The 17,147-nt window shown below is 36.3% G+C and overlaps 2 protein-coding genes across 2 annotated transcripts; both read left to right on the top strand.

Moving 5' to 3' along the window:
- The first annotated feature begins 33 nt into the window (after positions 1 to 33).
- LOC112570802 (solute carrier family 46 member 3-like) lies at positions 34 to 9,220 on the top strand. Its single transcript, XM_025249429.1, has 5 exons — positions 34 to 1,705; positions 3,478 to 4,649; positions 5,060 to 5,142; positions 5,355 to 5,511; positions 6,875 to 9,220. The coding sequence occupies exons 2-3, from the start codon at positions 3,503 to 3,505 to the stop codon at positions 5,110 to 5,112; spliced, it is 1,200 nt and encodes a 399-aa protein (XP_025105214.1). The 5' UTR covers positions 34 to 1,705; positions 3,478 to 3,502; the 3' UTR covers positions 5,113 to 5,142; positions 5,355 to 5,511; positions 6,875 to 9,220.
- Positions 3,515 to 16,729, top strand: LOC112570803 (mitochondrial chaperone BCS1-like). Its single transcript, XM_025249430.1, is given in 8 exon segments — positions 3,515 to 3,637; positions 12,180 to 12,333; positions 12,782 to 12,940; positions 13,241 to 13,598; positions 13,601 to 13,702; positions 13,821 to 13,976; positions 14,879 to 14,996; positions 15,171 to 16,729. Coding segments are annotated over 6 exon segments (1,122 nt in total). The 5' UTR covers positions 3,515 to 3,637; positions 12,180 to 12,333; positions 12,782 to 12,811; the 3' UTR covers positions 15,430 to 16,729.
- Positions 16,730 to 17,147: the final 418 nt, after the last annotated feature.

Genomic DNA, 17,147 nt, shown 5'->3' with positions numbered 1-17,147 from the left:
ATAACTGACATGGCGTTAAGCATCCATAACCAACCAATCCCCATCCATAATGAGTTTGTAGTGACTATGCAACCTTCATCTTTAAAATCAAACACACCAACAAGATGACCACAAAACTTACCAAACAATATAAGATTTTGATTTTCACACTCTTCACTTAAAATCATATCTGTGCATAACTCCCAAGAATAAAGATCCAAGAAAAGCATATTTTTTACAACACTACAAAAATGTAAATTAATAAACAATTTTTGTCTTTGAAAAATTGATTTTTTTTTTCCACAGAACCTTGAAGGCATCCAGGTGCTATGTTCTTAAATGCACATTTTGCCTATAAAATATGTTTTGTATTTTATATCATATATTAAGTGGATAACCTAATTATTATATTATTTAATCATGTCATTCTTAATGTGTTCTAAATGCCCCATTAGGGTGGTGAAAGCATAAAATATCTTTACTCATGGTAAATCGACGGCATCCAAAGCCTATGGTGCACAGAGTAACACTTCCTTCTCCCCGGTTGATCCAGCGATGATCAGTAAAGAGGGTTAGAGAAGGTAAAGGGAGAGGAAATGAGCATCGCCCTTGTACAAAGCAGTTGCCTTGGTATGTGCATGAGAATTTTAACCTCACCTTCCCTACCTCCCTAAGATGGTAACTACCTTGAACTTATACTATGCCATCTCATGGCAAACATATATGGGATGGAAAACAAATCTGTGATTTGAGAAAATTAATTGTTTTTAACATTTATACACATAACTATTCGCATGCAGTTGTTTTGACACACTCTTCTCATATGGATGATGATATGGTCGACTGCATAAAAGTCGAGATTGAATCCGTGTCTGGAGTCATGCAAGAGTGGCTTTGTCTCCCTGTATGATGTAATAAATGTACATAGCACTTACAATCACCACACCAACCCCTGACATGGCATTTTATGCTTTCTAATTAGCTGTGACACAAATTAATTGAAAAATATAAATTCCGATGCCACAAAAGCCGAATGCAACTCGTTCGTGTTTTTTTGTTTTTGTTTTTTTTTTTTTTTTGTTTCGTTGGTTTTTTGGGGTTTTTTACGAGTATTTCTTGACCATTATGCTTATGACTTTTGTACATAGTCATCGTGCAAAACTGTGTCAGACTCTAGCTGTTCATAGCACGAACTTGTGTTCATATCTTTTCGCCGTATTTATTATTTCGCTCACCCCATCTCCGGGTCGCTTATTGGTGCTGTTAATAACAAAACGTATGTTTTAATCACAAACATACACTGATATGTTAATAATGAATAAAAATAAATAAGATAACCGTGTTGTCACGGCTGTGAATAACAGTTAATTCGTGGTGTTGTCTTCATTCAACATAAACTGACGTTAGTAATGAATAAACATACAGATCAGAAAGTGTGATTTTGATAGGCATGTTTACATTCTTTTTAACTACATGTACAGTTTCTTTTAAAGAGGTTTATCAAACAACATTAGTGTAAAAGCTCTTCCCTCTCGAAGTGTGAACTACAAGCTAGACCGCGATCCGAAACTCGTTGACACGGAAGTGCATGAATAACTTTTGACCCCGAAAGTTCAAAGTGTACTCTGCATATAAGCGAGTCTTGACGAACGTAATGACGAAGCAAAGTGCATCATCGATTCCATGCACATGATCTCCAACTGGTGCAAGTCCTTTAGTATATCGTGTAAGTATTTTGAATACTTATTGTAAATGAGTAAAGTTGCGCAAGGTGTATACTTACTGATAACTTTTCTAAGGTGTATATAACAGAAGCGTGTTTATGTTTACTTTATAATATATATACACGCCCATCAGCTGAGCACGTTGAACATTTCGAGCAGCAGAGAATTTATCTATTTCAAATGTATGACATGAGCAATACAACTTTCAAAAAAAAAATCAGACATCGTGTACTTAATATATATCGTACAGTTGTAAGTTGTAAGTTGAAAACTCCGGAACTTTGCATTATATTGGTGTACAGGCTGTTTACAATAAGTTATAATGCAAAAAAGTTTGCAGGTCATTCTTCAAAGACGTTTCATTAATGAACACAAATACATTAGCACTGAAACGCATTATACTTGTGATGGTTAGTCAATATTAAGGTGCATCAAATATCTATTTATGCAATTCAATTATAGTATGATGCAGCATTAAAAAAGTATATATAGATTCAGGCTGACTTAATTAATTATTGATTCAGGAAAATTTGACGCGGATTTGGTGAAACGTTAGTAGACAAATATGCACATCTCCAGATAGAGTGATTGTGTTAAGAACAGTCCTGTTTTATGGATACTCTGAAAACTAATTTAAAATGAGTAGCCAACGTGCTTATAAAAACTGTATAGCAGAAACAGTATGAAAGATTTCATAAAGATAATTCACAAAAATCACAGCTTGTTCTTTTACTTGGTGATGACTACAAAAGAAAATGACTAAATAAAAATAAAAATATAAGAGTTTTCAACAAATATTTCTTTTTTGTTTCACTTATACATTGTTAAGACATAGAGAGATCTTTGACACATCACCAAATATAGAATACAATAGCTATTATCTTCAGGCAATCGCTCCGCTGTCCTAACCTCGATTATACAGTACACACACAATATTTTGGTGAGCTGACATACTGATTCAAATGGCTTTGTTCAGAGGCTATATATTTACTTTCAAGATGAAACTGTAACTGTGCATGGTCTTTGGATTACACTATTAGCCCTAGCATGTAAAGTACTGTTTGCCTTTTTTTTGTTCTCATTCTAATAGCAAATTATATCATAGCGGCACTTCTTTGAAGAAAATGTTAGAATAAAATAATAGTATAAATCAGGTAAGGTAAAAGTGGTCCCCTAAATGTTTGGTCATTTGTAAATGAAATGTCAGAGACTACATTTTTGTTAGGGTCAATTTTTTGTGAAAGAATTGCCTATCTCCTCTCTCTCTCCTGAAGCATTACGTACTTCCTAAAGGTAGATGGTAGATGTTGAATAGTCATCAGGGTGAGTTTGTAAGTGTAGGATATCCTTTTTTGGGTACAGCCTTTATTGTATAGTTGTCAAGCAAACAGAGAAATGACTTTTGTACATTCCTGAGCAGGAAAAGGTACAATGAAACTTGCAGCTTAGATTCTGAAGTTATGTTCCTGCAGTCTGGAACTGACAAAAGTTGTCACTGCTTATTCTCTGCACATCTGTTGATATTGAAACAAGTAAAAAGACTTGTGGGAAGCAGCTTGGTGAGACAGATATTCATGTTCATATTTCACCACCCTGCCATTCTGGAAACATCTGAGATAGGTGTGACTGTCTAGCCTCCCATCACCTTTAACATAACAGCAACACAGACACACGTGTGCATTTTCTCTCACAGTACCTTTAGGCACATGTTCATGCATGTGCACACACTCTCTCTCTCACATACACTCTCTTTGTTTTCTCTTGTGTTTCTCAGACTGGCAAGATAGCCCCTTTAGAAGATGTCAACTGCTGAAACACCAAAAGAAAACAGGCCAGCCATCTTATCAGAAGAACATGAGGAGACAGATGAGGATGAACAGCTTGCTGTGGAGCTCTCAGAAATAAATAAGAAGAGGCCTCTGATCCTTATAGAGGTGGTGATTTTTCTGTATTTTTTCAGTCTAGCCATATCTTCTCCTGTCTTGCAGTTCTACCTGTATCAAAGATTCTCAAAGGAGCTTGGATGGAATGGAGGGGACAGTGAAAACTACTGCAGTAACTCAAGCCAAACAACCAACTCACTTGAGGACAAAGTACAGCTTAAAACAAATGACTTTATCATGTATTTTTACTTTATCTGTAACTTTCTGTCCTTTATTCCTGGACTTCTGTTTGGAAATTTGACTGACAGGTTTGGGAGAAAATTTGTGATCGTACTTTCTTTAATAGGCCTTTTTCTAACTCAGTTATCATTTGCATCCATTTTTTACTGGAAACTGCAACCAGAGTTGCTTTTCGTAAGCAGTATCTTTCAAGGTCTGAGTGGTTACTATGGTCTCTTTCTTGCTGCAGCGTTTGGTATGGTTGCAGACTTCACACATGATGGAAAGAACCGTTTATTGCGAGTTACAACCTGTGAGGGAAGCATAGCCATATCAGTATCTTTAGCAACAGTTCTGTCAGGAATATCGATAAAAACCTTTGGTTTCATCTGGCCAACAATCTTTTCAGCAGGAATGACAACTCTTTCCATTATTTTTGCGTGCTTTTTCTTACCCGAAACACACCATCCTTCCAGCAGTGTTCCTGTGACATGTGCACTCTTCATCAGATGCTTTCAATTTTATGTGAAAGACACCCCAACAAAACGCCGATTCAAGCTGATTGTCTGCCTCATTTGTTTTTTGACTACACAGGCAGCAGTAATTGGAGACAGTAATATCAACATCCTCTATCTGCTAAATAGCCCATTTTGTTGGGCTGAAGTTAAGATCACTATTTTTGGTGGAGTTTTTGTCCTGGCTAAATGGATTATTGTTTTGACATTGGTACATTTTGGCAAAGGCTGGATTTCAGAGACAAGCTTTGTATTGATTGGTGTTTTCTCTGCAGCAGCTGGTTATTTATGCAAAGGAATCGCATGGGGAGATCTTCTCATTTATATTGGTATGTACCTTCAGGAAATTTGAAATAAGATAGCAACAACAAAAAGAACCATTCTTAATTTAAACTAGTGAAGTGGTGAAGTTGTGCTGATGAAGCCCACAATAATTTATGGATATCTGCAATTTTAGAAAAGAGACTAATTTAAATTACCATTTTGTAATCTATTTTTAAATTTATAATTTGTCAATTTAAATTTATAATAGGCTACATATGATGCCTTCTTTGATAACTTTCACCTATTTGTGTCATCTGATTTGTTCAGTTGTCTTTTTTATGTACCAATACATTCTTTATTGACATTCTTGCCAAGCCATTTACCAGTATATTTCTGGCTGACATTCTCTTAACTGTCTATTTTAATACCTATCTGTAGATATTTATCTCTTTTGGCTTATTCTAATGTGTTGTAGGTGCTGCTGCTGGATTACTGACAGACATTGTATCACCTATGTGCAGGACTTAATGTCTAAGGCAGTGGCTCCTGATGAGCAGGGTAATTTTCTTTTTCTTTTTTAAAAATATTTCTTGATGATAAACACTGAAAATCCTTTTCCATTCTTTCTTTTCGCTTGTTTATGCCTTACACATATGCAAAATAAACAACCTATTCAAATTCCCATCTACAAGTTACAGTCAGAGTAGCTAATCTTCAAGAGCTTAATTATTTTCAACAGCTAGTGTGAACGAATGACTCCTCATTTTCAGGTGCAATATTTGCTGGAATTGGAGTGCTACAAATGATAATTTCCTCACTGGCAGGTGTTTTATTTTCATCCATCTACAAAGCAGCACTGGGTGTTTATGAGGGTCTGCCATTTATCACTATGTCTGGTTTGGCCATCACTAATACAATATTTCTTATGTAAGTATACGTAAGAAAAAAATAAGCAAAACTCACAGATAATTTTCTAAATTTGTTTAAGGAATAATCGGAGTCAAAAAGATGGTATTCATTCAAACAAAGACACTTTTCATTGTTAAAAATAAAGGTACTTAAAGGCCAGGTATCGGTACAGGAACAGTTTCAGGACATAATCGTCCATGCAAATTGTTAACATGCAGTAAAGAACAACTGTTACTGAAATGAATAATGAAAGAAAATAATAGTGTAAGTACAATACACAGCAAACTCTTTACAAATTGGAATTGTTTGCCATATTCTTCAAGTAAATGATTTTTTTCTTTACTTTTTGACTGTCCATATTTGACCAAACTGAATTAGGTGGCTTAGATTCAGAAGGGAGCTAAGCATGTTAAGAGATGACAAAGATTAGGGTGTCCAGCTTGTCACTGGGACAAAGCAAGGAAAATGTTGCTCTAGAACAGTGGTTCTCAAAGTATTTCGGACCGCGGACCACTGTACTTAAGTAAAAAATATGGCGGACCACCAAGGCCTGAAAATCACTCTGTACAGAATTCAAATTTAAATTGCCGCGTTTGATTACAATTCAAAACTAAATGTACTTCTGTGACAGTAGTAGTAAGTTGACATAAAACACCTACCCCGTTCTTTGTTATTAAAATGTTAATGCGAGGAATGAATCACTTTAAATATCACTTTGCTGCCATATGATGACTGTCAGCCGCGGACCACCTGACCTATGCCCGCGGACCACACTTTGAGAACCACTGCTCTAGAAAATATCGAAGAGTGTACAGCATGGATATTTGATAGAGGATTTGTTCTGGCCTTTCAATTTAACAACCAGGTACTAGGCATGGCCAAGGTTGGTTTTTATGTAATGAAGATGGACAAAGGAGAATGCTTTGTGATATGTCACAGAGCATTATAAAAAGAAGAGAAGATACAGTTTGTGAGCTTCATGACTTTTGAGGCTAGCTGAATTTCAGATGAAACAAAGTGTGGAGACCAGTAATATATAATCAAGTCACAGGGTTATTACCTGCTTAAACTAATGACTTTGCTGTGTGCATATGTGTGTTTATGTGTGTGAGAAAGAGAGAGTGCCTGAGTGTGTATGTATGTGTGTGTGATCATATGAAAAGGTACATGATAGCTTATATTACAAGTCTGAATAAAATGATTAGATGTGAACAAACTGAAGAGAAAATATTGCAACAAATATTCTATATAAGCTTTGAAAAAAAAAAACCACATACGTGTTATCTAAATACTCTAAATTTTTTTTATAAAATAAAGAATTATTAGTGGCTTTGTAAACAAACATTTTCCTGTTGATAAAAGCATTTGTTTGCCTTTGCAGACCTCTAATCATCAGAATACGGCGACACCCAGAACAGGGGGAGGCAGTTGGCTACACTCAAGCCATCGATACCTGACCTTCTACAGCTTTTTTTTTTTTGTTTTGTGATCTATACATGATCTATACATGGTATCTATACATGGTATCTATACATGGTTGTGCACATGGAATTGTGTGTATGTGTAATGTGGGTAAATAGGTAAGTGGAGGTATGGGCATAATAAGACAATAGTTTATGCTGATTTTTTTATCACTTCAATGCTAAATATACAATTACGTGCCTCTTAATGACAAAATACTTTTTTGTTTTGTTAAGCAATTTCATGGTTATTATAGTGTTCGTACACAGACTTTTTTATTACCATTATCAATTATCATTCCTCAGTTTGTCATCCATGCACTTGGTTCATGTGTTTTATTATGGCGTCACCTGTGTGCATGATGATGCTTTGTGTGTGGTTGGCTGTTAGTTCGTTTGTAGTCTTTCATGTGCATTGCATTGAGCTTCCACACAGGAAAATGTGCTTTACATTCATTATTTCAGTAAAACCATCCTATTAAGACTTGCTAAAATCCACCAAAATCAGGTCATAACTAGAGGGGTTGTCATAGGGAGATCAACCAGTCTGGTTTGATTCCAGGACCAATGGCTTCAGGCACCTATAAATTTAAATTCATTTATTAAAATGGTGATAATAGAGCTCTTAAAAACTATATAATCCTTTTTTTATGTTGTTGTTTTGCATTTACTTGGTCATGTTTATTCTTCCAGTGTTGAGCTTGATTAAAATTTACAGGGAAACTAAGTTTCCAAGTATATGAGCAATCAGTCAATACACATATATACTGCTGTAAACAAAGATGTTCATTTAAAGTGCACAATTTATATTTTTTAATGTGATTTCAGCAAATCGCAATAATGCACAAATAGGCAGTCATAAGAATTTTATTTCAAATATGACTTCTGCAAAAGTTCGTTTATTAACTTATGAAGCACAATTACTGATGTGTCTATAAGAAGACAACCACAGACTTCTGACTATAATTATTAAACAGGGACCGGCCATTTTGACCAAAAATCATATCGCTCCAATTTTTTTAAAAAAATTTAAGAGAAAATGTTATGCTCACTTGTATGGATTTTTTCCTCTTAATGTGTGCTGCCAGTTGCCATTTTTTAGCAAAATATTGGTTGAACTTACTTGAACAACGTAAAGTCATCGGACATCAATTTGTCTTTGCAGCATATATAGGATTGTTAAACCCCAGCAGGTGCACATAGCGTTATGGGAGATGATGTAATTATGTAAGTATATTCTTGATAAATGATCATGATAATACGAAAAATAGTTTTAGATGCTAATAAAAGTCATAACTGAAAGGAGAACAATTGAAAGAAATCAAAACCAAAATGAACAGGGATGCTTAAACCATTCCATCTATAGGCATACAAGATGCATATAGAATGCCTGGTGTAATGGTTTACCAAGGCTGAACTTTAATGAAATGTTCTTTTCTAGTCTTTCATGTACAGTTATTTAACTTTTTTACTGAGATGTTAATTATTCCTCCTGCATCGATTTTGCACCATTTGTGATACTCTTCACATACAATTTAATCTGGTTTGGGGAGAATTCCCTCATGTTTACATTTTAGCCTGTTGTATTTTTTTCTTCCATTAATCTTCCTTTTTTTCCCTCAGATATAGGACCCACTCTTTTTTTCATTTGTTTCTGGATGTGTGCTCCTATGGTCTTGGTTATGTTTGCATAATTTTTTGAAAATAGCCGTTTTATATCTGCAATCTTTGACTCTAATGGAAAAGATGCTAAAAGATAAATATCCAACCATGATAAAATATTTGATAAACAACTAATCAGACTGATTTTGTTTGATGCCTCATTGTGGTTGCAATTATCAGAAGTGAGCAAGGTGTTATCTATCAGTTTGTCTTCTTGTAATTGCAAACACTCTTTTATGCCAGAAACAAGTTCATTATTTATTATGCTTTATTAAAATGACTTATGTGTTCTCATTGTTGTTTTAAGGAGACTTGTTATTTTGTCTATTTTTATTCCTTGTTACTTGTTGAGGAACGTAGGGTCGCAACAGCACCTTGCCAGCAGATCCAGTTTTGGGCAGACCCCCTCAGTTGGGCCATATTTGGTTCTGGCATCCTTTGCCTCCCTGTCTGCTGTATTTTTCGGTCTGCTTTGGTCTTCCAATTCTCCTCTTTCCCTGAGGGTTCCAGTCAAATGCCTGCCTGGCAATGGTGTCAGCTGGTTTGCGCAGAGTTTGTCCTATCCAGCCCCATTTGCGCTCTTTGATGTCTTGGACTAGTGGCATTCTGGCTGGTTCTTTTCCACAGGCTGCTGTTGGAGCTATTTTCAGGCCATCTTATTCCCAGAATATAGCGTAGTCATCGGGTGGTAAAGGTCTGGAGCTTGTTGTTGATGTTTTTTGCCACTGTTCAGGTTTCAGAACCATACAGTAGGACTGCCTTCACATTGGTGTTGAAGATGTGGGTCTTACTGTGAAAGGATAATGCTTGGGGGTTCCAGATGGGACGTAGGCTGTTAAAAGCATGCCTGGCCTTGTTGATGCGGCTTTTGATGTCATCCTCCACTTCACCGTTCTTGTTCACAATTCTGCCCAGATATGTGAATTCATCTGTTTCCAGCATGTTCTCTCCTTGAAGTTGGATTGAGAGTTACTGCTTGTTGTTGATTCTCATCACTTTTGTCTTCTGTTGACCTTTAAGCCAGTCTTCTGTTAGCTTACTCAGTTTGGTTTGCACGTTGCTACAGATGAGATAAGAGACTAATGTCATCTGCAAAGTCAAGGTCCTCTAGCTGTTTGGTGAAGGTCCACTGGATACGGGTGTTGTCTTGCGCATAATCCAGTCTATCACCATCAGGAAGATTGTTGGTGATAGTATGCAACCTTATCTTATGCTGGTCTTTATTACAAAAGGTATTTTGTCTATTGATAATATTTTGTTGTGTGACAGATCTACAAATAACTAATGTGACTGCCACATTTTTATTTTATACCTGTACATGTTTTAGGATCCATAAACCACATTCTCTGCATAGTTCTTTACATTTTTTAAAATCAAGCTACTTCTTTTGAAAGTTTATGCAAATAAACATACTTTACTGCCATATTTATTGTTAAAAATGTTGTTCCATGGGAACTACCACTTTTAACAGCATCTCATTAGAAACATAACCATTTTAGTAATATTCTGGGTTACCTTTTGTCGTTGGATGTATTGTACTTTTCTGCTCACCTTTTTTTCTTAATTTACTTAGCATTTTTACCAGGATATCATACTCCACCACCTACATGCATGTATATACCAAAATAAATACTTTTTATCATAGTAGGTGTGTATTTTAGTATATTTGAGTGAACTGCTTATGAATATTACGTATATGTGTGATGAATTGAAGGTCTTGTTTTAATTTAAATTTATATTTTGTACATTAAGTTTTTAACATTATGCCAGCTGCACATACTCCTTGTACATTTGAGCTCAAGCTATGGGAAATCTTTTGAATAGCTGGGAAGATCAGACTTGCCTTTCAGATTTGATTGTTAGGAACTAAAACTTGAGATGATGCTTCATGCTTTTAAATGTATTTACCCTTTACTAAAAGCATTCATATATCTGCTGAATTTTTACAACTCAATGTTTGTTCTAAGAATACATCACTCTATATGTGTCTGGTCACCTCCTGAATCAAGACATATATGAGTATAATGCAGCAGACATTAAAAATGTATGTAAAATGGTGTAAAAGTCTTATCTAACGTACTGTTTACTAAGAGAATTAAAATTGACAAACTGGGGGAACTAGGATTTTTACCTTTCATCCTGAAGACAGCCAAAAGAAAAAAAATAATTCTTTTAATCAGAAACGAAGTGTGCTCACAAGCTAACTTAATTGTACGTGTTGGTAAATATCCGACCTTATTATAGCTACTTGTGTAATCGGTGGTCGATTCGTCTTTTGGGCTTGGGACAATTCGGTATTACTCGGCATAAAATTTTATTTATCCCAGAGAGCAGATATATATGAAACTAAAACAAAAATACCACAACACATTATAATCTGTTTGTCTATAGATACCCAGAATCGGAAACTCGATGGAAGTTGAAACTGTCTCGACAGGACACGCGTCGTGTCATCACATATAACAGTATAACACTTTCAGAAGAGTCTGAAGGTCACTGGGCTGTGCCAATGACTTTGAAGCAGGTGTATATAACACGATTCAAGTTGCACTTTAACAACATGGTCAAAGTGTAGTGGGACGATATTTGACTCGAGCCGCGATCGAGGCGATATATTTCGCTGTGGGGCTAAATGACCGGTAACTGCATGTATGCGCACAGGTGAAACAAAATCAAATGTAAAGATTGAAAGTGGGAGGCAGCGCAGCTGTCCCATTTACTACTATTGATAGTAGAGGAAATGGCTTCTGCTTCCTTGATAAATCAGAAAAACGTTCATGGTAGTTTCGGGGGCAGAGCTTTCTACGTCACATCACTCTAGTCACCTTGGAGTCTCGCCGTCAAAGTAGCGTCCCTTCGAAGATGGATCCCCAAATGTGATGCCATGTGCGTTTAGTTTCTTTTGCCTTGTTAGTAAATATAAAGAAATTCAATCAGTAATTACATACAATAATAGAAATATTGAAATATTTATCAAAGTGCATTTGAACTGCTTCCATATGTAAAAACCCGTGATTTAACAAAGCCACGGATAGGCTGAGATCGTCTGCTAGCGAACACGACAACAGCACAAGTATTGATCCATATACTTAAAATGAAGTTTGCAAAGATCACCAAGCCCCTTACAATAAAACTAAAAAAAGTTATTGAGCTGAAACTTTAAATGTTTCAAAAACACATCTGTCAAATAATCCCACTGATCCTACTACTACAGTGAGGTCATTGAGGACAAAATTAATGCCTGATAGTCACAAAGTGAAGATCAGCATTACAGTTGAACTTCATATATATTGAAATAATTGTTTTGAGCACTGAAATTAAGGCTTTCAAAAAGCCGAGTAATATTTTAGAGGGTTGTATTCCACACTTAGTAGTAGGAGCGAAGTAGGATGCAAGGTTACAAATATTACTCTAATATTTTGCTTCGCAGTGGTGCTATAAAGCTGCTGACTTTCCTTTTAAACATACACCGATATTTTCATCTCAGAAAATTATGTACAACCATACTTTAGTTTCCTGTTCTGTATATAATTAACTTTGGTACATTCTCTTTTCTGCTTCCAGCAGTCCTACTGTTAGCTGGATAAAGATCGAGACAGCGTTGCCATGACTGTCTCAGAATTTCTGGCGTCACTCAGCACCAATCCTTACTTCAGTGCTGGAGCAGGATTGTTTGGTGTTGGAATGGCAGCAGCAGTAGCAAAGACGAGCAAGTCAGGTGATTTAATATGGTGGAGAAGCTACAGCATTTGTGTTTCACAAATTTTATTGAAATAGTCACTTCATAATTTGTCTATTTGTCAAAAAAAGAAAATAGGAATACATTTAAAGTTTGATGAGTAGAAGAGTAAGAGATAAGTTATTACAAAAAAGATGTGTGGATTCTTGCTGCTCTGCTTTTGAGAGAGAAAAGTGGCTAGAAAGTGACTAGATTAATGATGGAAAAAATGCTGTACAACTACTCAATTAATGATCTAAAGCTTGAAAGGCAATGTATTAGGTTATTTGGTATGGGAAAAGATAAGAACTGGAGCTATTATAATAATAATAGTAAATACTATGTTGATCAACATTTCACTTATTTTACACACAATTTTTTTTTACACCATAGATAAGTTTCTTCTTCCAATGTGTAAATAATTTTATGTTCTGTATTACAATGACAGCTTGGAGCAGTACTTTTTCGACGACATTGCATGATTACTTTGGAAGTGACCAGTCAAGACAAGAGTTACCACTGGCTGCTTCAATGGATCTCACGCTATGGCACTCGCACACAGCATCTCAGTGTGCAGACAGCTTTCAGTCAAACTGACACTGGAAAGGTATGGTAATGCATTTTTTTCAAAGAAATCCCCAAGTGATTTAATTCCTATATCCATGTAGTTAGTTTTCTTTGAATAAATCAAGGGACATTATTTTGTGAAACATAAAGCTTAATATGCCGATAGTTTTCTTTCCCACTCAGAGTCTTCTTATTTTTTAAAAAAACAATGCAGCTTTTGATTCTTTGATACATGAAGTGATAAGGACAATTACTTGTACCTTATAACCACTTTAGATTTAGATGCTATAATTAAACTAATATGAATAATCCCTAATTCACTGTGATGTTCCCTCACCAGGTGAATGCACAGTTTGATTTTGTACCAAGCCCAGGTGCACACTTTTTTCGGTATCGTGGTTACTGGATCAGGGTGGAACGCAACCGAGAAAAACAGATGGTAAATTTTCAAGCAGGCCTTCCTTTTGAAACTGTTACAATGACAACTTTAGGTACAAACCGTAACATTTTCTTTGAAATATTGGAGGAGTCCAGAAAATTAGCTTTGCAAAGTCAAGAAGGAAAAACAGTAATGTACACGGCCATGGGAGCAGAGTGGCGCCCATTTGGATACCCTCGACGAAAGCGACCACTGAGTTCAGTAATCCTTGACAGAGGGCTGTCAGAAAAAATTTTAGATGATGTTCGTGAGTTCATCAACAGCCCAAGTGGTACATGGATCGAGGCATTCCTTATCGCAGGGGTTACTTATTGTATGGACCGCCAGGCTGCGGGAAAAGTAGCTACATCATGGCGCTTGCAGGTATGATTATTTGATCAGTTGAGAAACCATGATACCTGAAAAGTTGAATTCTCTCCTTTCGGCAGGTGTTTTTTTTTTTTTAATGCCTTCAGGGCTCTTATCCATGGTGTTCTTACAGGAACTTTAGACTACAACATATGTGTGATGAATCTAAGCGAAAAAGGACTGTCCGATGACCGCCTCAACCATCTGTTAACTGTAGCTCCAGAACAAAGCATCATCCTGCTGGAAGATATTGATGCTGCTTTCATCAGCCGTGACTTAAGCAAAGAAAGTAAGCCATGCTTTTGTACTAATGAGCAATGGGTTAAAAATCTGTTTCTATGTTTTTGAGTACCTGTTTGATTAATGTGCAGAGCATGCTTTCGGCTTGCATGTGGTGTACCTAATTTTTCGTACTTTTCGCTGGTTCATTAACCTTTCATCACATTGCAGAGATGTTACAAAGTTTGCATATTAATTATAGTCATCATCTGGAGCTGTTATGCATTAAAGTACACATTTTCTTTTGTTGCTGTGCTTCAAATCTTTAATCTGCGGTAAATTGTGATAGGTCTTGCATTGTTTTCTGTATGAATAATGTTTTTTATATTACGTCTTAAAGGGTTGTGGCCTTGATAGGACATTTCAAATAAGGCAAGAAATAAGACGTTAATAGAAATGAATGCATCTGAAAGAAGTTCCAGTGGGAACCCTTGAAGCAAAAAAATGGTGTTATCTGTATAAAAAAAAAACAACATAAAACACCCGTATAGATTCTGCCTCTATGTGACTGGTGACATGTTCTACCCTGGCTTGCCCGCTGATCTATCATGGTATGCCAGTGAACCTAGCCAGCTCAGATAGTCTTTTTACAGGATTTGTGCAGTTTGCACCTTTCAGAAACTTGCAACATCCAGTGGATGGACTATAACTACTGCTTTTTCTTTTTTATTCGGGGGATTTTAAGGATCCATGCATCTCACACCCAAAAAGGGAATGCCAACTGTCTGGAAGGATTTGGGATAATAGTACTGTTGGCCCTCAGGTACCTTTAATGTGCCTTTCATGTCAACAGCCTGCAGCATTCATCTTTGGGGCCTCATTAAGGTTGTGTTGTACCTTGCTGTATGCATGCATGAGTTGGTGTGTAGCTGACACGTTTGTAAGTGCACCATGACGACATAATGATTTCAGATCCCGCTATGTATCAAGGCATGGGACGTCTAACCTTCAGTGGACTGCTGAATGCTCTGGATGGTGTGGCATCAGCTGAAGCCCGCATTATATTCATGACAACAAACTATTTAGAAAGGTAATTTCCTAAGATGCTGTTGTGTTTCTAGTACAAATTATTTTTCTTTCAGAAAGCTTGCTTTAAAAACCTTTCTGAAGGTTTGCTCCATTACACATGACCATTGTTGCTTATTTATATGCTATAAAAATAAGATGTCAACTCGTTCTGAGGACTTTCTTTGTTTCTTTGCAGACTGGACCCAGCTTTGATCAGACCAGGAAGAGTAGACATGAAAGAACTCGTCAATTATGCATCTGCATTCCAGATGGCACAAATGTTCCTGCGGTTCTACCCTGACCAACCAGAATCTCGAGCAGAAGAGTTTGCTAGGATTGTTGTTGCATCAGGAAATCATTCCATTAGTGCTGCCCAGATCCAGGGATTTTTTATGATGCATAAAAATGATCCAGATACTGTCTTAAAGAAAGCTCATCGGTTCTCAGCAGTGTGACAAGGGTTTGTGGGGAATGAGCTCCATATTTTATAGGTCAAATCAGTACGTTATAGAAAACGGTGCCTAGTATAGCTGCCTGATTCCTATGTGACAGCCCCAGTTATCAAATCCATGCTGCAATAGAAACCTCAGTTTCGGAACGTATTTGAGTGAACAAAAGAGACCAGACTGGAGTATAATGTTGATTGTACATGCTTGGTGGGCCTTCACCAACAGATCTGAGGATCAAACTGTGAATCAAAAACCCCTCTCTCCCCAAGATCAGGACATTGTGTTACACAGCTTTTAAAAAGTAGAAGCCAGAATGTATGCATCGTTGACAAGACTATAAGGAGACTGCACTTCAATAAAGTTTTTTTTTTGAGAAATAATTTTGTAACTTTCTGCTGACTACTGTAGCCCTCATTGTGAAAACAAAGCACGAGGATACATGGATGATGCATTTTATGCAGATACAAATGTAATATAGTTTCTGATGTGAGTGTATCGGAGAGTGGTGTCCCTTATATAATGGGACTGCAGGTCCCAGTTCTGATGGGGTGCCTGGTAGGGTAGTGGTTAAAACACTCATTTGTCACCACCACAGTGAGCTGCTCAGGGTTCAGATCTCATCTTGGGACACTCTCTGTATGTGACACCTGTACGAAGGACTAGGGGTTGGGGGTTTTCTCCGAATCCTCCCACTAATTTACCTACTAATTTCAAGTTTTCTTCAGCAAGTCTTTAACAAGCGCCATGACAGTTGTCTTCACTGCAACAGATTTACATCAAGCCAGTCAAGTTTTAATATTTTAGTGTGTTGTCTCTCAGCTTGGTGATCATGTGGATATCAACAGTCTCCTGATGATTTTTAATCAGATTGATTCCACTTTTGACAAATGACTGCATGATCTGTGACCCATCAACATTGTGGTATAAGAACAGGATGTCATCTTCAGAACAATAACACTGGTATTCTAATAACTTACTAGGATGTCATTCTTTGTAAAACACCACGAGCTTGTGCATATGTCCGGGATATGGCGATATACAAGATAACATTAACTCTGATGCATTTCTGGTTCATTTGCAAATGACAGCAGCTCACCAGGATTATGCCACGTGTTTCTATATTTTCATCAATGTAAAATACTATATGCAAGATTAAAACAAACTTAGTTGATTTAAATAAGTATGATGAATCATTAAAAAAAAATGTAGATAATAGAAAGTGTAAAATAATAATCATGAATAATAAAAATATGAATAAATATTGACTGCCATCACAAAATTATAACTAAGTAAAAAAAAAAACAAACCAACCAACTCCAATATTTTGTTACTCACAACTGTGAAAGTTAGTTAATTACTCTTCTTCCATGTGTATGTTAAAGGTGGTAAACATCCCATTTCCAACCAGTATAACATGCTATACTGAGGCCATACAACCCTCAGAGCTGATACACTCATAAGCTGGAAAACTAACCTTCAACATATCTGTCCATTTTAATGCCACACCATGCAATATGATTCACCTAAAAGTTTAAGGATACAACATAATTTTAGATATGCTGTTTCTCACGTTCATGAAACCACATACAGTCTTACATGTAGACCCCTTTTTCTTTTCTTTTACATAAAAACCAAATAACTTTTATGGTCCAAAATTTCTTAGTCATGATGCTGGAGCTGGGCATTTTCCAGATGTAAAATATCTCTTTCTGATTTAAAGAATG

This window comes from Pomacea canaliculata, linkage group LG8 (genome assembly GCF_003073045.1).
Source record: "Pomacea canaliculata isolate SZHN2017 linkage group LG8, ASM307304v1, whole genome shotgun sequence".
NCBI lineage: Eukaryota > Metazoa > Mollusca > Gastropoda > Architaenioglossa > Ampullariidae > Pomacea > Pomacea canaliculata.
This window is presented reverse-complemented; position numbering and strand designations above follow the sequence as displayed.

What these genes read in the sequence shown, in the direction of transcription:
- LOC112570802 (XM_025249429.1), top strand. Translation starts at nt 3,503, where the DNA reads ATGTCAACTGCTGAAACACCAAAAGAAAACAGGCCAGCCATCTTATCA. An exon ending in AGATCTTCTCATTTATATTG is followed by an intron (nt 4,650 to 5,059) that starts GTATGTACCTTC and finishes AATGTGTTGTAG; the next exon opens with GTGCTGCTGCTGGATTACTG.